This window comes from Sceloporus undulatus, chromosome 8, assembly GCF_019175285.1.
Source record: "Sceloporus undulatus isolate JIND9_A2432 ecotype Alabama chromosome 8, SceUnd_v1.1, whole genome shotgun sequence".
Taxonomy (NCBI): Eukaryota; Metazoa; Chordata; class Lepidosauria; order Squamata; family Phrynosomatidae; genus Sceloporus; species Sceloporus undulatus.
In genome coordinates this window covers 31,988,775-32,011,470 of record NC_056529.1, presented here as the reverse complement: position 1 = coordinate 32,011,470, position 22,696 = coordinate 31,988,775, and the positions used below count along the sequence as shown (strand labels likewise).

At 43.6% G+C, this 22,696-nt stretch overlaps 1 protein-coding gene and 1 long non-coding RNA gene across 4 annotated transcripts in view; one reads left to right on the top strand and one right to left on the bottom strand.

The window, feature by feature from the left end:
• Window positions 1–10,640, top strand: part of FBXL16 (F-box and leucine rich repeat protein 16) — a 40,699-nt gene extending 30,059 nt beyond the window's left edge. The window contains exons 1-6 of one of the 2 annotated variants that reach the window (XM_042438385.1): window positions 1,490–1,540; window positions 2,838–3,562; window positions 5,826–6,334; window positions 8,808–8,892; window positions 9,172–9,235; window positions 10,278–10,640. In XM_042438385.1, the coding sequence (XP_042294319.1) occupies window positions 2,852–3,562; window positions 5,826–6,334; window positions 8,808–8,892; window positions 9,172–9,235; window positions 10,278–10,426 (1,518 nt within the window). In that variant the 5' untranslated portion in view covers window positions 1,490–1,540; window positions 2,838–2,851 and the 3' untranslated portion in view covers window positions 10,427–10,640. Of the gene's footprint in view, window positions 1–1,489; window positions 1,541–2,837; window positions 3,563–5,825; window positions 6,335–8,807; window positions 8,893–9,171; window positions 9,236–10,277 lie in introns of those variants that run through there. The other variant, XM_042438384.1, reaches the window with a different exon arrangement.
• Window positions 6,807–21,213, bottom strand: LOC121914734. Of its 2 annotated transcripts, XR_006100571.1 has the most exons (4): window positions 20,284–21,213; window positions 19,597–19,782; window positions 15,271–15,361; window positions 6,807–7,124 (listed from the first exon to the last, which is right to left on the bottom strand). It is a non-coding gene; the product is annotated as an uncharacterized LOC121914734 (long non-coding RNA). The 2 variants fall into 2 exon arrangements; XR_006100570.1 differs by having other exon boundaries at window positions 19,597–21,213.
• Window positions 21,214–22,696: the final 1,483 nt, after the last annotated feature.

Genomic DNA, 22,696 nt, shown 5'->3' with positions numbered 1-22,696 from the left:
ACTAGTTAAATTACCAATGCTTTTGTGAATCCCGAATTCTCCATAGTTAAGATTTGCTGCTGTTTCTTGCCTGGTTATTCACAGGATCATGGCACTTTAATCATTCTTTTTAATGCATTCTCTGATGGTGCCAGCCACAGATGCTGGCGAAACGTCAGGAATAAACCCTTCCAGGACATGGCCACATAGCCTGAAAAACCCACAAAAAACTATGGACCCCGGCCATGAAAACCTTCGACTTCACATTTAATACAGACTGCTTTTGCACTTTGAGCTCATTTTCTAGCAGTTGAAGTGAGCTGAGGACAAAGGGGGGGATGACGGGGGGAGGAGAAATGGAAACGTCTCAAAAGCCGCTCAAAAGGTGGGATGGCAGAGATTGAATCAGGACAGTCCCTACTGAACTGGGGCAGTTGGAAGGCATGCATTGCTGAGAGCAATACAATTGGCCCTCCTTATCCACAGATTTTTTTATCCACGGATTCAAGCATCCACAGCTTGAAAATATTCCCAAAAAGTATACTGTATACTCATGTATAAGTCTAGACGTTTAGGTCAGAAATTGACCCCAAAAAACTGACTCAACTTATCCACAGGTCAATGTAAGTACTGTCTCTTAACTCTTATTTAAAAGAAGGAACCATCTCCCCATGAAAAGCCGGAGTATAATATGTGAAGCACTGACCCCCTTCTACTCTCTCATCCATCCAATCTTAAGAGTAAGCACATAGAGTTATGTCTGCTGGAATTGTATAGGTTCTTTGCTTTGCTTCATCCTTTGGATCCTTTGCTATATGCTCCTAATTTTTACCCTCAACTTATCCACGGGTCATAGCAACACCCATAATTTTGTCCCCAAAACCTGCCCTCGACGTATACATGAGGTCGACTTATAGTCGAGAATGTATGGTAAATTCCAAATAGCGAACCTTGATTTTTCCATTTTATATAAGGGACACCATTTTACTATGCCATTGTATTTAATGGGATCTGAGCAGCCACAGATTTTGTTATCCACAAGGGGGTCCAGGAACCAAACCCCAGTGTACCACCAAAGCTTAACTAAGGGCAGATCTTGACAGGGGATGCGGTCACACTGCAGAAATAAAGTGGTTTGACACCCCTTGATATTCCAGACTAACACAACTCTCCCAATGGTCATGGTAGGGACATGCGGAGGAATGCAAGAAGAAAGAAGCCCATCATCCACGGCCGGACTATGCCCCTGCCACTGCTGATGCCAACTGTGAGTTCAGGTAGCCTGAAACAGAGGCGGAGGGGATTGGCTCTTTGCTCCCCATGGCACGCTTGGCAGCAGAGCACTGCTGGAAATACATTACGAGTTCAAGCGCATGAATATTTATAGGAGCATTTTTATTTTTAGGTTGCATCTGGGATCTGGTTTTTCCCCCCTCGATTTGAACTCGCCACAGGCGCCAGGAAGGGAGCCATCCTCTCCTCCACCGTTCTGCCCTCTTTGAGAAAGCTTGTTACCAAGGACCCATTTTCTTCTAGAAGACCAGCTTTTTAAGGCTGAAGGGTAATCCACCCCCCAATACTTTTGCAAGCTTCCCCTCCCCTGCACCTTTTTTGTGCAAGTCCCAGGATTAAACTGCCACTTTCGGTTGCTGTGGTTACTAAAGAAAGTTGTGTTAGCATGACAATAGCAGGATAAGAAAAATGCACCAGAGAGATATCACTAGAGAAAAATTGGCTTCCATGCCAGCCTTCAGCAGAGTTTATGGGGGAAAGTGGTGGACTCAGATCTGGTGGAGAGGAGCCCTGGGCGGTTATGTCACTTTTTGATTGATTGATTGACTGATTGATTGATTGATGACTGATTGACTGCAGTTCCTACCATCTGGCACACTCAAGACGTGTTGGACTTCAATCCCATCATTGCAAGTGACTGTCTATGTTGTCTGGGAATGATGGAGTCGCAGTCCCACACACCTGGAGTTGTTAGAAAGGGGATTGATTCAATTGATTTGATTCATATCCCCATTGATTTGATTATTTTACTCCTCACCCATTTGTCTCCCAATCTGCGGCTCAAAAGCAGTTTGCAGCATACGTTAAAACAAAAGAGCTAAAGCAAAGGGTGGTTTTTATGCGTGCCTTTTAACCTTTGTACATTTTAATGTAAATTTATGTTGGTTTTAGACCGTTTTCAATTTTTTGGTAATTTTTTAAAAAATTGTTTTTATTGGTGAGCCACTTGGGTCACTTCTGAAAGAAAGGCGGCATACAAATGAAATAAATAATTGATTAAATATGTGGTACGGAAGTTTAGTAAAACTATTATAAACAATGGAAGATGGATGGATGGATGGATGGATGGATGGATGGGCGGGCGGGCGGGCAGATAGATGGGCAGACAGACAGATTGATTGAGTTTAAACATTTTGAAGCCATGTATGGTTGAATCTCTGGATAAAGAATCCATGGATATAGAGAGATAATTGGAAATAGAACCCTGTAAGTAAATAGTTACTTTAAAGTTATAACTATAGTGGTAACTGTATTAGATCTTATAGCACCTTTGAGACTAACGGAAAGAAAGAAGTTGGCAGCATGAGCTTTCATAGATTTCAATGCATCTGAGGAAATAGACTAAAGTCTATGAAAGCTCATGCTGCCAACTTTGTTCTTTCCGATGGTCTCAAAGGTGCTACAAGATCTCCCTACATACTGATTCCACAGACTAGCATGGCTATATCTTTGAATTCTGCTAACCTATTGGGGCTTGGAATAACCAACTGGTTTTTTTTGGGGGGGGGAAGCAACTTCCCAAGCTCTGTCCCTGTCTCCTAATACGTTTCTCCCCTCTGTTCCAGAGTGACCCTGGAAGATGTCGAACCAGAGCAACGGTGATACCAAACCCCCATGTTTACCCCGGAATGGGCTAGTGAAACTCCCTGCTCAGGCCAATGGACTCGGCTCAGCCAGCATCACCAAAGGGACCCCTGCGATGAAAAACCGCCTGTGCCAGCCCTCTTCTGTGCCTGCCATCCTCAGTCCAGCCTTAGCCAACCACACTGAACTGCCCATCCCGAGCCTCGCCTCGCCCTTGACCTTGGCCACGCTGGCCGGCGTGCCATCTCCTTCCACCGCTGCCTTGGTGGGGCTGAACTCCAGCGAGGGCTCCCCGGCCAACGGAGAAGTCCTCTCCTCCTTGGAGGGCCTCTCCGGTTCCTACACCGAAAGGCAACTGGTAGTAGACGAGAAGATCCTCAACCGCTTGTTCATGTACTTTTCGGCCTGCGAGAAGTGCATCTTGGCCCAGGTGTGTAAGGCGTGGAGGAGGGTCTTGTACCAACCCAAGTTCTGGGTGGGCCTGACGCCGGTGTTGCACACCAAAGAGCTCTACAACGTTCTGCCCAGCGGAGACAAGGAGTTTGTCAACCTCCAGGGCTTTGCCATCCGGGGCTTTGATGGCTTCTGCCTCGTTGGGGTCTCGGACTTGGACATTTGCGAGTTCATTGATAACTATCCCCTCTCCAAGAAAGGAGTGAAGTCCATGAGCCTTAAAAGATCGACCATCACAGATGCGGGCCTTGAGGTAGGTCTCTTCCAACCTGAGCTGAGAGCCATCCTTGACTTGGTTGATGTGGTCATGATTGGTTGCTGTTTGTTGTCATGCACCTTCAAATTGTTTCTGGCTTATGGCTACCTTAAGGAGAACCTATCATTGGGTTTTCTTGGCAAGATTTGTTCAGAGGAGGTTTGTCATTGTCTTCCCTTGAAGCTGAGAGAGTGTGGCTTGTCCAAGGGCGCCTAGCGGGTTTCTGTGTCTGAGCTGGGATTCGAACCCTGGTCTCCAGAGTCGTAGTCTAACATTCAAACCACTACGCCATGCTGGCTCTCTTAGTCATGACTGATGTGCTTATTTATATTTCCAGACTTTCCAGCAGTCCCAGTTTGGTACGAAGCATCCCAGTTAATCCTCCGCTGTCCCACTTTTTCAGCTGTTTTTAAAATGTCCTGGTTTCTGTCTCTTCCTCCCTCTTTCCTTCAAGGGCTGCAAACTGAGTTCAAAGTGCTCAATTGCATGTGGTCATCATCTGTGCAATTACTCACCATTTCCGCTTCAGTTGCGAGATGCTTTAAATGTGCTTTAACCTCTCTTTAATGCCAAAATCAGCCCCAGTGTGATAAACTCCTAATGCATGATCTTTCTTCTTCTCTACCTCACTCTTACAGTGAGGATATGCCCTAATCCATGATCTTGCTTGCAGTTAGATAGTATGCCCTAATGCATGATCTTTCTTCTTGTCGGCACACTCTTGCACACTGCAACAGGTTTGAAAGCCTGTCCTTCCGGATGTATAGGTGGAAGTCCCTCCTGTTGAGATCAGTGGGGTTACTACTGTGTCATTGTGCGATGGATCACAACCTTCCACTGTCTTTCCCTCCTCTCTGGGAGGAAAGCGGAGACAAAGCCTTCCTCCTGCCGTTCCATCTGGATCTCAGCAGTTGAGATCCAGTCTTTGCAAAGATTTAATTTAGCTTCAAGGAAACAGATGCTGAAGCGAAGGACCCCTTTGACAAAGGCGGCGGCGGTGGCTGAGAAGTGAACAGACCGCGAGGGGCAAAGGGCATGCAGATGGTTTCTATACCTTTTTGTCTCTCCTGGAGGGAACACAAGGCAGGCGCAGGTTGTGATGCTACTCACGGTTAACTCAAAGTCAGCTCTTTTGAACTCAGCATAGGGCCTGATGGGTTGACCAAAAATAAGGTATGGCGGCACCAGAAGAAGAGAACCAAGACAGAGGGGTGGTTTTCAGAAAAAACTGCATACCTTAACTGAAAAATGCAGAGGCAAAATAGTTTAATTTAAATGGATCGATTGTCCATTTCAGCAGACAGTGGAAGGCTATAGACAAGTTGACCTGTGCTTTGTCAATATTTATAACTGTTGATGGGTAATTTCAAAACCCCATCCCTCTCTTTTCTTAGGGCTTTTCTTCTTTTGAACCAAAGCGAAAATTATGGTCTTAGGCCACTTTCACACCCCACAGTTATAGTCCTATGATTCTGCTTTAACTGTTGTCATTGCGTCTGGTGGAATCCTGGGATTTGTAGTTTAGAATGATCAGCCAGAGAGCTCTAGTGCCTCACTAGACCACAAACATCAGGATTTTGTAAGATGCAGCTGTGGCTGTTAAAGCGGAATCATAGCACTGTAATTGTGTAGTGTGAATGCCCATCTACGCTCAGCACCAGGGCAGCAGACTGAGGCCACACAGCAGAATCGATGCAGTTTGATACTGCTTTAACTGTCATTGCTGCATCCAATGAAAATAAACACACTATCCCCTTTCTCCTGGCTTTCCTACCTCTGAGGTCCAAAACACACTGCAGAAATAATCCAGTTTGAGACCGCTTGAACTGCCCTGGTTCAGTGCTAGGGAATATTAGGAACTGTAGTTTATTGTGGCACCAGAGCAACCTGACAGAGAAGGCTCAATGTCTCACAAAGCTACAGTTGTGTGTTCTTCGCCACAGATGACTTTTGCTTTATGTCATTTGGCCACATCTGTCCTTGTTTCCATCTGAAAATGCTGGAGGATATGATTGAATGACTCCATTGGGTATGACTGATAAACTCCATTGGAGTTTATCTCACGGGGGACAATTGTATAAAGTATAAAGGACGCTATTGAGGAGTTCATGGGTATGGATTTACAGGAACTAAGCAGAGCAACGGAGGACAGGGAATCTTGGAGATGTCTCATCCACAGGGTTGCCATGCATCGAAATTGACTCAAGGGCAGTTAACAGCAACAACAAAAATGACTGAATGTGTGTGTTCCCTTTTGCAGGTGATGCTGGAACAGATGCAAGGGGTCATGAGGCTGGAACTGTCCGGGTGCAATGATTTCACTGAAGCCGGCCTCTGGTCGAGCCTGAATGCACGCATCACCTCCTTGAGCGTCAGTGACTGCATCAATGTGGCCGATGACGCCATCGCGGCCATCTCTCAGCTGCTCCCCAATCTGACTGAGCTGAACCTTCAGGCCTACCATGTGACGGATACGGCCCTGGCTTACTTCACTGCCAAGCAGGGTTACACCACCCACACCCTCCGCCTGAACTCCTGCTGGGAAATCACAAACCACGGGGTGGTCAACATGGTGCACAGCCTCCCCAACCTGAGTGTGCTCAGCCTCTCCGGCTGCTCCAAAGTGACTGATGACGGGGTGGAGCTGGTGGCGGAGAACCTCCGCAAGCTCCGGAGCTTGGACCTCTCCTGGTGCCCTCGGATCACAGACATGGCCCTCGAGTACATCGCCTGTGACCTGCACAAACTGGAGGAGCTGGTGCTTGATAGGTAGGTTGGAAACGGAGCCCCATGATAGTTTTCAGGAGAAATGGGAACAATGGTGGGAACTTGAGATGCTAGGAAACAGGTATAAAGGAGAGGAGAAATGTTCCAGCAGTCTCTAGAACAGTGGTTCTCAACCTGTGGGTTGAAACCTCTTCCCTAAGACCATTGGAAAACACATATTTCCAATGGTCTTAAGGACCGAGACACCACAAATTTATGGTTGGGGGTCACCACAATATGAAAAACTGTATTAGAGGGTTGCAGCATTAGGAAGGTTGAGAACCACTGCTCTAGAAAGTCTGTGATGCCAAGTTCAGAGACAGTGTTGTTATGTCAGGGGCCATAGAGGCAAGTTGAGAACCTTATTGCATGAGAAGAAGAAGAAATAAGTACGGTACCATCCAAAATCCACAAAAACATGATACCTTTATTGGGCCAACCAAAATGCACATTATACATCTTGCAAGCTTTCGAAAGTCCACTGGCTTCTTCATCAGGCAAAGGTATTAAAAATCATACAGGAGAAAGAAAGCAGAGGGGAACTGATGATGTTAGTCATAGCCCTACATTTGTTTAAGATGTTGTGGTTGTTGTCCTCATTTTGGATGGTATGGAAGGATATTCATGCAGATGGGCCCATCCTCCTCCTTCTGGCCATGTGAACTTTTCCCCAAGTTCAGTTTGGCATCTAGAAATGCCTTCTCTTCTTCTCTATCATCAGTATTGCCAGTAAAACTATGATAATCCAACACTGCCTCCTTGTGACTTATCAAAGCATCAGCAGGGAATCTGTCTGGAGATAAAGAGGCATACATGTAACATGTCCAAACGCATCTGAGGAAGTAGATTGAAGTCTACAAAAGCTCCTGCTGCCAACTTCGTTCTTTCTGTTAGTCTCAAAGGTGCTACAAGATCTCTCTCTACATACTGATTCAACAGACTAACATGGCTATATCTTTGAATGTCATAACTCTGTTTGCAAAGGGTATGGTTCTCCTGTGAATATCCTGGAAAAATCATGTAATTACACAAAACGATTTCACACAGCGTTGCACAAAACCTGCTATTAAAGTGGTCACAAAGAAGCATTAATGCCTATCTTTTTACTTGGGATTTCAGCGACAATGCATTTCCGATATCACTTTACTGTATTTGCGCAAGTGCGTGTGATAATCCCTCCTGCCATTTTTGCTTTATTTGTAGGATGCTTTCAATGCGTTTTAATCTCTCTTTAATGCCGAAATTAGGCCCAGTGTGATAAACAGGTATCTTGTGGTGGTGATGGTGCAGACACACAGTTCTGGGACATGCTCTCTCATTTTGACACTCCTCTCTCTCTCTCTTTGTGCCACCATCTTCCCTCTCTCACTCACTTTTTCTCTTTCTGTCTCTGCCATGCACACACAAAACCCACAAAAAAACTATGGATGCTGGCCATCAAATCCTTCGACTTCACATATTTCTAAATAGTTCACCAAACAAAATCCCAGGATTCCATAGGACACAGTTAAAATGGTGTCAAAGCACTACAGGTGTGTACTGTGGCTACCCACCGTCCCTTTCTTTGGGCTTCCCTCTTCCTCCTCTCTTTACACAGCATGTTAGTGCATAAGTACATTCTGACCTGTTATGACCTTGTATCTTATTGTATTTTAAACTTTTTAATATTGTTATAAGGCGCCTCGATCTCATTGGAGAGGCAGGGTATAAATAAATTTATTATTATTACTATTATTATTATTATAATGTGAAGTTAAAGGCTTTCATGGCCAGCATCCATAGTTTTTTGTGCGGGTTTTTTGGGCTATGTTGCCATGTTCTAGAAGAGTTTATTCTGAAGATGCCAGCCACAGATGCTGGCGAAACGTCAGGAATAAACTCTTCTAGAACATGGCCACATAGCCCAAAAAACCCACAAAAATGTATTATTATTATTACACATTTTCTTTTGACCTATCTCACAAAGTTCTCATACACATGCTGTTTTCATATTGCTGTCTAGTTAAGCAAGGACTATATTTGCATACGCAGGAAAGGACAAGCTAATAGCACAATCCACATCTTCCGTTTGGCCTTTTCAGCTTTGGCTTTTTTACCCACAACCTTCGTCTTGCTATGGTCTTTTCTTCCTTTGTCTGCCTCAGAACCATCCATGGTTATTCCAAAACGATATTAAATTCCAAAAAAACGAACCTTGATTTTGCTATTTTATACAAGAGACACCATTTTACTATGCCATTATGTTTGACGAGACTTGAGCATCCGTGGATTTTGGCATCCATTGGGGGGGGGGGAGTCCTGGAACCAAACTCCAGTGGATAACAAGGGCCTACTGTATTGAAAAATGATCCGCACCGGGTATCAAATATACTAGCTCTGCCACTGTCTACCCTGACTGGAAAATTCCCTCTTTCTTCTCCCATCCACAGTTGAATATTTTCTGCTGACCACTGTGATTTCTCCACCGTTCTTGCAGGTGTGTACGGATCACGGACACCGGACTCAGTTACCTGTCCACTATGTCATCCCTTAGGAACTTATATCTCCGCTGGTGCTGCCAGGTAGGCGATGGAGAAAGAATTGGCTCATTCTTTGGGTGTTTGCTCTGTTAGCAATAAAAAAGGCAAAAAAGGCAAGGCTGCATCTCCACTACAGAAATAAGGCCATTTAACACTACATTAACTGCCATGGCTCCATCCTACGGAATTCTGGGATTTGTCATTTGTTGTGATTCCAAAGAAGGCTAAAATATTGCTTATGACTACAAATCCTAGAATCCATCCATCCATTTATGAGCCATTCATTTTTGCTCACAGTGCTGCCTTCTCTGATCTTTACAGGTTCAAGATTTTGGCCTGAAGCATTTGCTGGGAATGAGAAGTTTACGCCTCCTCTCTCTTGCAGGTGAGAACGAAACATGGGAAACCTTTTCCCGAAAGTAAAAAGGTGTCATTTTTGTCGACTTTCTGTTCAATTTATTTTCACGTTATTATTTGGAAGAAACGTTGTCTGAAAAACATCCCATATTTGCAGGGTTTTTTTCTCACTTTTAAATTCTGTTTCTGCCCGGGATTAATCTATTGTGATTAGGTCCTAAGTAAAGAAAGGAGTTGGCAGCATGGGCTTTTGGAGACTTAAGTCTACATCCTCAGATGCATTTAATGTATCTGAGGAAGTAGAAGCATCTACAAACGCTCATGCTGCCAACTTCTTTCTTTAATAAAGGGTTGTACAGATGGGTAGCACACAGGCGCCCCTGTACTGGCCGGATCAAGGCCTTGGCAACCGCACGCTGAGGCCCCAGTCCAGCCTACAGAAAGTGAAAAAGGAGCCGCAAACAGCTTGTCTACGAACACTCATGCTGCCAACTTCTTTCTTTACTTAGAACTTTATCGCACCCGATTTTGTCTCCGTTACAGGTATGGAAAGTGGATGATCATGTGCGTGCACAACCTGTCAAAAATGGATTTTACAGCACGCCAAAGCATCCTCCAAAAGGCCCCATTCCGTCCCCCGGCACCAAGCCATCCTGCTTCACTGCTGAGGTGTGTGAAATGTTCTGGTCGGAAGCCTTCCAACCGAGCAAAATGGCTCCTGTCAGCACTGAAGTGGGACAGCTTGGTGCCGGGGGACGGAACGGGGCCTTGTGGAGGATGCTTTGGCGTGTGGTAAAATTCGTTTTTGACAGGTCGCGCACGCACACGAGCGTCCACTTTCCGTACCCGTAACGGAGACAAAATTGGGTGCAATAAAGTTCTCAGTCTCAAAGGTGCTACAAGAGTTCCCTACACGCTATGAACAAAGTTTTGCTTTTGGGAATATTTCAGAGTTCAGGATTCCGGATAAGGATGTCTAAGTGATGCCTGTAGTGATGTCTAAGATTTTAGGCAACTGTATGAGAGGTGGCTTCTCACTCACTGGGTACTTTTTGCTTTTGCTTTTCCAGGCTGTCCTCTGCTGACCACCACTGGACTTTCAGGCCTTGTCCAGCTTCAAGACCTAGAAGAGCTGGAGTTGACTAACTGCCCTGGGGCCACTCCAGAGCTTTTCAAGTATTTCTCCCAGCACCTGCCCCGTTGCATGGTGATCGAGTAAGCAGCTCCCTGGAAGAATTTGACCAACGTCTGGAGCCAAGTCCTCCAATCCCAACCCAGCACTGACCAACCAATCAGAGTCATGGTTTTATTTATTCATTTAATATATATATAAATATATATATATAAATATATATATATAAATATAAATATATATATACTATATAGCTTTTCTTTTCCGGGAGAGAGGCTATGACTGAACCCACACACGCATTCACAGAGAAAACAATGCAAAGTGCGATGAACAATGAACAAAGAACTAGATGATGACAACGCACTTGGTGGGTATGTCCATGTCCTGCAAGGACATGGCCACGGCAACGTGGATGAATTCCCTCCTCAAGTTTGTAAATCCCTATGCCTCTGTCATCTCCCGTCTTCCTTGTAGTGATCTGTCCTGAAGTCTTAATTTTTGGAAAGAAACAAAAAAATGACGATGCTAAAAACACAAAAAAATAAGAACAAATGAAAGAGGTATAGACAAACGAACAAGAAACTGCAATGGCAGATTGGTGAGTTGGTGGGCATGCCATTGCCACCCAGTGCTGGATCAATGCGGTTTTCGCCCAGACGTTTCATGTCATGGTGGATAGAAGTTCGCCTGTTCCCCAACCCTAACCAGGGTGGGTTGTGAGGCAAGATTAAGGGGCAAGTCCTCTTGAAGGTTTTCCCAGGTACGGATCCTGTACGGTTGAGCCTGCTGTGGAAATGGTCGCCGTTGTTCATGTTTGAGGTGGAAAGCTAATGGAGAAACGAGGAGAGCCCTCCTGAGAAAGGAGATGCATGGGATGAAGGATGGATGGAGCACCTCTGGATGCGGATGGGCTTTGATTCTGGATTCCAGGAAACTGACGCTGCGGCAAAGTGTTCCTAAAGGGAAACAGTGGCGCAAAAAAGAATGCACAAGGAAATTGGTGGATGCTGCGAAAGAAATCCTTGAAGCTTGTCTTGGAGACGCTTGGGAGTTTGGGATCCTGAAAGTGAAGCGGATTGCCAGCTGGCGTTTGCATTCATCGGAAGAACAGACCAAGGAGAAAACTTTCCCAGGAAAACACAGGTTTAACAAACTCACCTGAACAATCCTGGCTGACCTTTACGGTCGTGCGGTGATACCCGGCAGACAGTGTCTGCCTTCTTTTGTTTCCATTTTTTTTAAATTTCGTTTTTAATTTTTAATTCCTTCTTTTGCTAACAAATAAGGTTTTTTTCTTCTCCCCTTTTCTCCTCTCTTCAGAACAAAACCGGCAGCCTTTGCATGCTAGCTTGCTTCTGTCTTGTTGTAAGGTAGACTCTGGGTCCTGCTTCGGCTGGGCAGGGATCCGGGTGGCAGTTTCAACCCCAGCTTGGCTTTGTCTGTCCCACTGTAATACTGATGTGGCATTGTATTCCATCCATATTTCCATTGATCAAGACATGGGATTTTAGCTGATGGCGTCCTGCTCCTGCCCAGTGGAGATAGAGGCATCTTCTTCCTTACACTTCCTTTTCTCTAGCTGATTACAGACCAGTCATAACCTGCCCTCTCTTTCCTCAACCCTACCACCAGCAAGGGGCTCTGTGGTGTATATTCTCCTCTCATCCTCTATTGGGCCAAGGATATGGAGCAGTTCTTTGATTATACTTGGCTCGCTCCATGTCGCATGCGCCGAGTTGCTTCTACAAGTCCCTATTGTTGCAAAGGAGATGGTCAACTCCAATACAGCTCGGCACCTAGGCGATCATTTTCCGCCTCCATCCACTAGCTAACATGGAGATGGACAGGACCTGGATGGGCACAGCCCATTGAGCTGTATCGAGGTGGCGTCAGGAAAACAGGGCATCTTGAGCAGCTGCTTGCATGCTTTGGATGAGCAGTGCTTGCCCGCTGTCACACCTCGCTTTAGTGCCTGTGCATTTGGGGCCTCTTGGCTGCTTTAAAAGATAAAGGAAGAAGTCCTCTCACCAGGCGTGGGAGGGTGTCCACCCATGTGGCATTAAACCCGCCCGCCTTTCTTCTTTCAAAGAATATGCCTGAGCACTGGGTGCCTTCTCTCCTCGAGTGGTAGAAATGTCACTGCCTGTTTGCTGCCCTGTGCAAATAGACTTCCCCAGGAGTAAGTCCGATTGAATGCAGGGCCCTTACATCTAAGTCAATATGCTTAGAATGTATGGAAAACAATGACAACCATGAGCTGTGTCATGCTGACTTGTATAAGATGGGAGGGGGATCAGAAGAGAGTTTTCAGGGCCAAATATATTTTGGTGCCTTCCTGGCATCTTGTTGAACTTGGCAGGGGCAATGGTAGCTGCCTTTCCTCTCCAAGGATCTCCCAGGTGGTTCTCATCCCATTTCCTTGCTTTGTACAAGTGGAACAAGTACAGGGAGGCGCATTTACAACATAGGGAAATTAATGCCATATTATTACATCCACTGGTATGAAGCATGGGAAAGGGGGGTTGCGGTTGTCACCAGACCTCAGGCCACATTGTCCCAAAGTCCTGCAAAAGGAGGGCCGTGTTTCCTTCTAGTGGGTTCGCCAGGTGCTCATGGAACCCCAGTGCCCAAAACAACTGCCTGAACCACCTATTGGTTTGATCCAGCCCCAGATGTTTTACTCTTTAACACTGTGCAGGTTTCCACTTCATGGGTGTTTTGGTGGCCTTCTCATTTTTTGTTACAGTTTGGGAAGGGGACTCAGCAGTGTTTAACCTGCCCTGACATTGTACAGCAAGTCCCTGTAGCTCACCATTCCCCAGTATGGTCACTGTGTTGGGACTACAATTCCTGTCCTCCAGGTATGATGGCTGGGGATTACTGGAGCTCTTGTCCAACACATCTGGAGGAGACCAAGTTGGGGGAGGCTGCCTTAGCTCTTCCAGCAGTTAAGCCATCATCCCCAACACCAGCAAAATGAGACCACAGGCACTGTCCACCTTCTCTCTTTTGAGTCTTCCCAACACCGCCGCTACCGCTCTCTGTCCAGGGCTTGATATAAGCCAAGCTTCAACACTGGTAATACATTTACATTGATATTATTTTTAGTAAAGAAGAATAGCATCCACCCCATCACTTCAGTCCCTGCTCCCTGCTTCGACAATACTCCAAACTATGGTCTTATTTACCTATGAAATATATATATATATAAAAATACTATGAAACCATTTTAATGCATATATTTAAAAAGTAATTTTCTTTCCAAAATGATATAGAGCGTAAGACGATCCATTCTGGATCAGGCCAGCAGTCTTTCCACAAAAGGACAACCCTTGTCTATAGGAAACCCAGATGCTGGACATAAATGCAACAGCAGCTCATGTTCTCTAGAAACTGGAGTTCAGAGACATTCTTCCTCTGAAATTTAAGGAAATATATATCCATCGGGACTAGTAGCCACTGATAGCCCTCATCCTCAAAGGACTTACCTTTTTGTAAAGCAAGGATCACTAATTCCTGGGGTCATGAATTCCACAGTTTACTTATGTGAGGTGCAAGGTGTACCTCTTTTTACCTCTCCTAAATCTCACACCTTTCAGCTTCAGCAGAAGACCCCCATTGGGTTCCAGTATTACGAGAAAAACAAAAGATACCTCTCATCTAATCTCTTTAGGGAATGGTATGTACACTAAATCAACCTTTGTTTGCTGGAGGTGAAATAATTCAACCAGCGATTGAAAGAGTTGCTGTTTAGTATTGGAATTCTGGCTAAGTCATTCATCAAACTTTGGAAATGCTTCCTCCAGGGCTTCAGTTTTTGAGATTCAATAGCTTGAAGGCCAGTCGGAGGATGAAAGATCCTGGGAGTTTTAATCCCCTGGTCATTATGGGGGACTATTTAAATGAGTATTCCCATGTTAGGTTCCATAATACTTCTTAGCATAATCCATCACTAGACCAGGAGTGCATACATCCAACATTTCCCAGATGAAAATCTTTACTAAGGAACAAACAAGTGTGGTCAAGATTGCAAAAGTTATCAGTGAAGAAGCACACAAGTGAGGAGATGCTGCAGCAGTTTGCTTTTACCTGAACCTCCTAGGAAGAGTAATATCCTATTCCTCCTGTCCTCTCTCTCCAGCTGAGTTAAAACTACTCAGTTTTAAGTACAAACTACTTTTTCCACTTTGAATTCAGACTGCCCCTACGGAAGTAAGCTGAGGACAAGTGGGGAAAGTAAAATTGGGACAGTCTGGGAATGCGGATACAACTGTACAATTGAATCATATGTACATCATGTAGAAAGCAATGTGGTATAGACAGATGGCATCAAAACTTGTACACACACTGCTTTTTGGATGCTTCCATAATTTCAATCCGAGATAATTTTAAACCGCTGTAGCTCCCCTTACTTGGATTGGAAGTCTATGGAGGATTCTTGAATGATTTTTCTAACAAGAAATTATAATAAGTAATAATAAAATTATTTATATCCCGTCTCTCCCAACGGATTGAGGCAGGTTCTCTCAATTTAAACAACTGGTTGTCTCTTTAAAACCTTTTAAAAGTCATTTTAGATTCTGAATGTATTTCTGAATACATTCTAAATTCAGGTAATAAACAAGGCTTAATCGTGCTCAGGATAGACCCATTGATTTCATTGCTTAAATCTTACTCATTTGTAGTGGTTTCAGTGGGTCTCCTCTATACACAACCACACAAAGAGCCAACCCATAGATATAGTAAATATGAATCTAGGTGTCCAACAGATTCTCTAGTGCAGAAAACGGAGGGGCAAGTGTAGTGTATATTTAAAAAAGAAACCAAATAAACTCCAAGTGGGGTTCTTATAATACATACTCTTCTATAGTAATATGATGGCATTAAGAATTGCATTTGCTTCGGTTAACAAAGGAAAAAAACGCGCATACCTGCAGATGCTCTATATGCATACCAGTCTCCAAGTGCTCAAGGACAGGTTTGACCTCGCATATATCAGTCCGAAATTAAACATATTTCTGTCTGTTGAGGAAAGGAGCCAAAGTGACTTACAGTTACAGAAAAGCATAATAAATCAAGAACTAGACTCTGTCTAAAATACATAATTACCTGCCTCCCATATTGCTTCAATATTATTATGGCTTAAGACTTCTGGGAACTGTTGTTTGGTAAGAGGCATACTATCAGTATATGTGAGGCTAGTATGTGGCTAGCAGTCACAAATTAAACCTATCTTCCATGTTTTCTCTCCCCCCCCCGAAAGCCATAGGTTGTTTTCTTTTCACTTATCACAATCATCATCACAATCATCATCATCATCATCATCATCATCATCATCATCATCTTATGTTCATGAAAACAATTTTTAGGCAGCCATTACAGGAATTTCAGACACGCTGAGAAAGATTCCTGACCAAGAAGAGTTGCTAAAGTAGTTTACACTGAGCTAGATGGATCTGGCCACAATTAGGAATGAATGCATTACAAAGAAGTAATTAATTCCTTTGTGCAGCAACCAAGGCATAACCCAGTTAAACTACAATTGCGAGTAACCTTACTGCTGTTTGAATATGCCTGTTCTTCAGTTACTTTTAAAGTTCCAACTGGAAGGAATAGATCATTGCTTGGGTGTGTTTTCTACAACAGGCCAGTGGCTTGCAGAATTTTTTTTAAAGTATCAAAAAGGAATAACTTAGTTACTTTTGAATAATGAATTTTTTAAAATTCTTTTTAACTATCTAGTCTGAAGTCACTGTGAATTGTAACAGCATTGAATTATTTTTGAAAAGTAACTTGCCAGGTTCTGGTTCTGAATGACGTTAGGCACCCTCCTCACCATGTTTGCAGCAAGGAGTGCTGTGGATGAGGGTTAGGTCACTGGCTTTGCATGCAAAAAGTAGTGTGTAAAGGGCCAGCTCCAGGTCCGAGGGACCCTGAGAGACAAGGCCATCTGCTATATATCCCTGCCATGTTGATAAGTAGCACTTTACAGCTGGCGTTTATAAATCCCTTATAACGTCCCCTATATAGCATCGTCCCAGGACATTGAGATAGATTTAAAATACGGATTGGAAGCCAAGAGTGGGTGCCAATACACTGACACGCTCTGCCAAAATTGCGGCTGCCCCAAAATGTCATGTGTTGATCCTTGAACCCATTCTTGGCACCTTCACGTTGGTCTAGGAAAGACCTCTGCTTCAAAACGGCAGAGAGCTGCCGCCAATGAAGGTGAGGCATGGACCAGAGCTTAGAAAGTTACTCTTTTTTCCATCTATAACACTTCCCAAACACCCCAGCCATCATATCCAATGGTCTGGGAGCTGTAATCCAAAGAAGTCCCTTTCCCATGAGATGAACCAATGGTCTGTTGGGCAGCTTTCTATCTTCTATGGTGAGCTTATTCCACAAAAGGGGCAGGTACATCCTATCACACTTTTCACCATCTCCACCCCATTTCTCCAAATCGGCTGTCACTAGAGACCCACAGGTTACTGTTGAGATGTGCGTAGGCCATAACGGTAGCCACAGGTGTTTGAAAATGCCTTTCTGTAAAAGCCCACATCAGAAACCTGGTAGGACCCATGCTCATGCAGTTATGAACAAGGAGATATTGTAAAAAATCCCAACTTGATGTTAGGATCCAAAGAGCCGGAGAAGGGGAGGGAGGAACCGGCGTGGATCATTCTGCATGATGCGCTAGGGGGAAGACTGAACTTGTTTGTGAATCTTTTGCGAACAGGACCATCCATCCCAGCCAACCATCCTCCAAAAAACAAACAAACCCTATTCCTTGGGCAAAATGAACTGGCTCGGCTCGACCGCCGCACAGAGGCCTACTACTAAGCTTCTCCATCACCTAGCAGGACAAGAGCAATCGCGCAACCTGCCCTGGACTATCGGAGTTCCCACGGCACACGGCGACCGACCAAACACATCCCATACCCATCGTTTTCTCAAGGATGTGCCTGGACGCCAGCTTCTTCATTTGTACGGGACTCACGGACAAAACTTGCTTTGACAACCACTTTTTTTACATTAGTACTTGAGTGCAAAGATTTTGTTGCCATAACATCTTTGTAAAGCTTTAAGCGGCCTATTTTTTTAGGATGACATTTGACAACCTCCTGCTCTTTCCGCCTGCCTTGCCTATCCTGCAGAACTGCATGATTGTTAGGGTTGGGTAAGTGTGGGAATCGGGGTGGGTTTCGGGGGGGGCGGGAGGGAGGGAGGTCTTGCCTGTCGGGGGTCACAGATTGGGTTCCATGATTTAAAGTCCCTCCTTGAACTCTCCCGAAGCTTGATGGGAGAGAGGATTGGATTCAGTGATTCCCAAAGGGAAATGTATTTGGACATAGTATTCATTCGCTTCAGTTTTCTCAAAGGTTAGATCTCTGGAAAACTCTGCACATTGCCGAGATTGATGACGATGATGAGTTGAGTCTCCCTTATGCAGAACTCCAAAGTCTGAAATATTCCAAAATCCCAAATTGTCACATGGCTGGCTGAGATAGGGACACCTTTGCTTTCAATAGATCAGTGTACACAAAAACCAGTCTGCAAAGGGATCTTGTAGCACCTTTGAGACGAACTGAAAGAAAGAAGCTTGTTGCTTGCTGTTTCGTAAACTTGAGTACATGCATCAAGTCTACAAAAAGTGTATGCAACCAACTTCTTTCTTTCATTTAGTCTCAGAAGCGCTGCAGGATCCTCCGGCGCAGTGTTCAGAGTTTCCCATAGGCCACCTTTGAGACTATCACGAGGGAGAGGCAAGAAGGTTTGAGGTGGGGTGCAGAAGAAGAAGAAGCCATTGAGCAGAGAGTGCCTTCAGAAAGGGTGCATTTTTCCCCGCTGGAGCTTGGAGATGTCGCTTTTTCTTTTTTTAACTAGAACTCCCAGAATCCCCTGCCAGCACCATCAGCAACCACAAATGGCTATGGGATTCTGGGAGCTGTAGTCAAGGAAGTCATTTCTCCAAGTTTTAATATTTCTTTTTCTTTTTTTCCTTGTAAAAGATTGGGGTGCTGTCAAAATCGATGCTTGGACCAGATCTTTACAGAAATTGCCTTCTCTTGCTGGAGTCAAACATGGATATGGGTTGCAAGGGGACAGAGGTCACATTCCAAATAAGAAAATAAAGAGTAGATTTCCTAAATTTTTACATTTGCAAATGACCACAGATAGCTGAAATAATATACTGTCATCATTGGTAGCATTGATGAAGGGTAAGGAAAAGGGGCAATGAGTGTAGTACAAATAGCTAAGATTTGGGTCAAGAAGTCCTTGATTCACATCTCCATTTGCCATGGACTCACTCAATGGTCTCAGGCAGGTTACTCCCTCTCACCCTCAAACCACATCTCTACTACGGGGATACTACTACTAATAACGCAGTGAGATAAACGTATGCGGTGCTTAGAACACTCTAAGCCTTCAGGTTGTTCATGCGCTTCGAGAGCTTTATCGCATTCTTCCTGACCATCAATTCTCTCCCAGTTGTTTCCTGTTTAATTTTCATAGCTGTATCATTGCTAATATAATTTCCAAGACATTTTATTGTTCGTGTGGTGTGCCTTCAAGTTCTTTCTGACTTCAGGGGGATCCTAAGGCAAAGCAATCGTGGGCATTTCTTGACAAGGTTTGTTCAGAGAGGTTGACCACTGCCTATCTACCCAGTATTTAAAAATATGCTTATGTAGACTCATGTCATCAGATGTCTTCAGATTCATCAGATCTTCAGATGTCCAAATGCATCTGAGGAAGCAGACTGAAGTCTAGGAAAGCTCATGCTGCCAACGGCTTTCTTTGAGCAAGTCTCAAAAGTGCTATAAGATCTCTCTACATACTGTTAGGGAAGCAGTTAGGGAAGGGACTCTGCCCAAAGTCACTGGACTAACAGATCTGAAAGTCAAACAGAACAAAGAAATAACTCTGGCCCTCACACCATTTTCCAGAGAGATGCAATCCCTCTAGTTAATATTGCATCAAGCCTATTAAAGGCATTATTAGTCTCTCTGCGGTGACATTGTTTTAATGCCACGTTTGTTACGGCCTTCATTGCCGCAGCGGTTTAAGGAGCGACCTTCAAGAAGTGCTTAAAATGCAAAGGACACACGTGCAGTGTATTATTTCTTAAATAGTAAAATAGCCGAATTCAGAGGCAAAGTGGGAGCTTCCAGGGAGAAAGATCTTATGCTTTCTAGTAGTTTACATCTGAGGGAAAATATCAAAATGGTACCCTCTATTCAGACATTAATTACCATGAAGCAGAATCCATTGGGGCATTATTTTGGATTGAGCCAGGGCAGTTCAAGCAGTCTCAAACTGGATTATATCTGCAGTGTGTTCTGGACCAGACGCTCCCAAATTCTCGACTGCATCTTCAAGGATGGGAGCTTTCTATCTCCATTGAATCACGCCACGTAAACAGGATCGAGGCAAATGGTCTGAAAGAGACAATAGAAAGAGGGAGGAATCAGATGGGAAAGAACTGAGTCAAAGAAGAGAAATGTGCTGAAGACTGGGGTATAGAGTTGGCCATTTTCTGAGATGGTTGCAGCCTAGAAAAAAGGTCATTATTTCCTCTTGTCCAATAAAATAAATGTTTGGAGAAGAGTCAGAGGATTAAAACAGGAACAAGGTTTTATTTGGTTTGCAAATCAAAGGATGGCTAACACCGGAGTATTATAACTCAGATTGGTCTTAGCAAAGAAAGGACAGATTCTTAACCCTTTTTATAAATCGGGTTAATAATCCTAATCATTATGTTTAGAACGCAACCGATCTCAGGTTCTATACATTACAAATATCACAGAATAAGGTAATGCTAGCCACTATATCCAGATTCAACACATATCTTCTAACACACACCAGACATATTAACCCAGAAAGGTACGGAAAAGGCAGAAAGCAGAACACAATACATTCACAGAGAGAAATATTCCAACCTGTTATTCTTTGCTGAAATAGCATAATACAGTCTCTTAACTGGCATCGGTTTCCTCACAAAGGAGATCGGAGTTTATCCTGTGAATATCCCAGAAATATGGCAAAATTACACAAAAGTGACCATAAAGAAGCATTAACGCACATCTTTTTGCTTTAGGGATTTCAGGAACAATGCATTCCCGATATCACTTTATTTGCGCCACTGTGTGCGATAATCACTCGCTATTTTTGCTTTATTTGCGGGATGCTTTAAATGCGTTTTAATCTCTCTTTAATGCCGAAGTTATCCCCAGTGTGATAAACTTAGACAAAAGCATTTTTTTCCTGCTACTCTCAGCTAAAGACGTCTTTTAGAGACAGCAATTCAATACTAAGAAATCAGGACTAACACAATAGCAATATCCTAAATTACTCATATTCTGGGATCTGGTTAATAGGGCTGACTCCATTTTCTGCAAGAGTTCCACCAATGTAACATCTTGGTCCAAATTTTGACCACAATCCATCCGGAGCATCTTTCGTGAGAGCCACGCAAATGTGAATTGCGCAGTGATTTCGCGAGGCTTTGCACGGGAGACATCTCCGGTGGGTTGTTTCTTTCTGTCCCGTAGCACCCCTGGTTTAAAAAAGCGTCCACCGGTCCAAAGTATTAGTTTTAAAAACATTGAAGCTGTGATGTTTCAAATGAATATAAAAGGGGGAAAAGGGGGGGAGTGGGGAAGAATAAAATAAAGTTAAATCCTGAAAATCATTTTCTTACTGTACATACAAGCCTCCTTCTCCTGTATATTCTGAAGATATAACCTTATATTTGGTAAGTGTTTCTTGTGCTATTTTACCACGTGATCTGTTTATAAAAATATATATTAAAAATTTAAAAATACCAAATGACTAGATATTATTATTATTGAACCACCATCATAGTTTACTCTCTCTCTCTATATATATATATTCGACATTTTTTCTGCACCAGCTCCTGATATTCTGAGAAAGGAGGGAAAATGTTAAGGGAAATGTCTACATGATTTCCTATCTGCTTTTTGTTCCAACTGGACCAACTTTCCTTCTGCCTTATTTTTATCTGGAATTTTATTTCCAGACCACTTATTCATTTAGTTGACGCCATTTAATATCTCTTATAGTCCTAAAATAGCAAAGGAAATCCCAGGGGAGACAAGGAAGGAAGTTGGGATATGCATGATAGAATATATCTACTAGAAAGGTATGGAAGAGTGATAATGATGAGTAATTTAAGTAAGAATAGATGGATGGTTAAGTAACTGGAGGAAGGTTTGAGTAAGTGATGGAAGGCTTGAGTAAGTGGAGGAAGGTTTGAGTAAGTGTGAAAGTAAGAAGAGGAGAGAGAAAGTGAAGGAATGGGTGAGAATGGATGTATACATCTCATATACGTAACATGAAACCTATAGGTAAGTAAAATATTAATCTAGATTGTCTCTCTGGCTTTTCTTCGCGAACTAACATTCAGGAATATTGATTATATATATCAGGACAAAAATATAGAATTTTCTCCTTCTTCATTACTTCTCCTTGTTCCTATATGAACTCTTCTAAATCGATCTATTTATTGCCATCTTCTGATTTGATGTAGCAATTTAAAATACATTGTTCTTGCTGATTGACTTTATTTATATCACAACACCTCTTGCGACTTATGTCTATTGCCCACGTACTATCGTTTGTCTACAAGCATTTTACGTTACTTCTATATGTGCTATTCAGCATCTTTATCAGTGAATTGGATGAAGGAATAGAGGGCATGCTTATCAAATTTGCAGATGACACCAAATGAGGGGGAGTAGCTAATACCCCAGAGGAAAGGATCAAAATTCAAGAAGACCTGAATAGACTAGAAAGCTGGGCCAAAGCTAACAAAATGAAATTCAGAACAGAGAAATATAAGGCACTGCACTTAGGATGGAAAAACGAAATGCACAGATATTGGATGGCAGACACTTGGCTTAAGGAGCCTTATACAGTACATGTGAAAGGGATCTAGGAGTCCAAGTAGACCATAAGTTGAACATGAATCCACAGTCCGATGCGGCAGCTAACAAGGCCAATGCAATTCTAGGCTGCATCAATAGAAGTATAGTGTCTAGATCAAGGGAAGTAATAGTGCCCCTCTATTCTGCTTTGGTCAGGCCCCACCTGGAATAATACTGTGTCCAGTTCTGGGCTCCATAATTCAAAAAGGGCATTGTAAAACTGGAGCCATGTGTCCAAAGGAGGGTGACTAAAATGGTGAAGGGTCTGGAAACCATGAAGCCCTATGAGGAGAGGCTTAGGGAGCTGGGGATGTTTAGCCTGGGGAAGAGATGGTTCAGAGGTGATAAGAGGTAATGATAGCCCTGTTTTGGTCTTCCGCTACCAGAAGCCCCAGTTAGTTTGGCC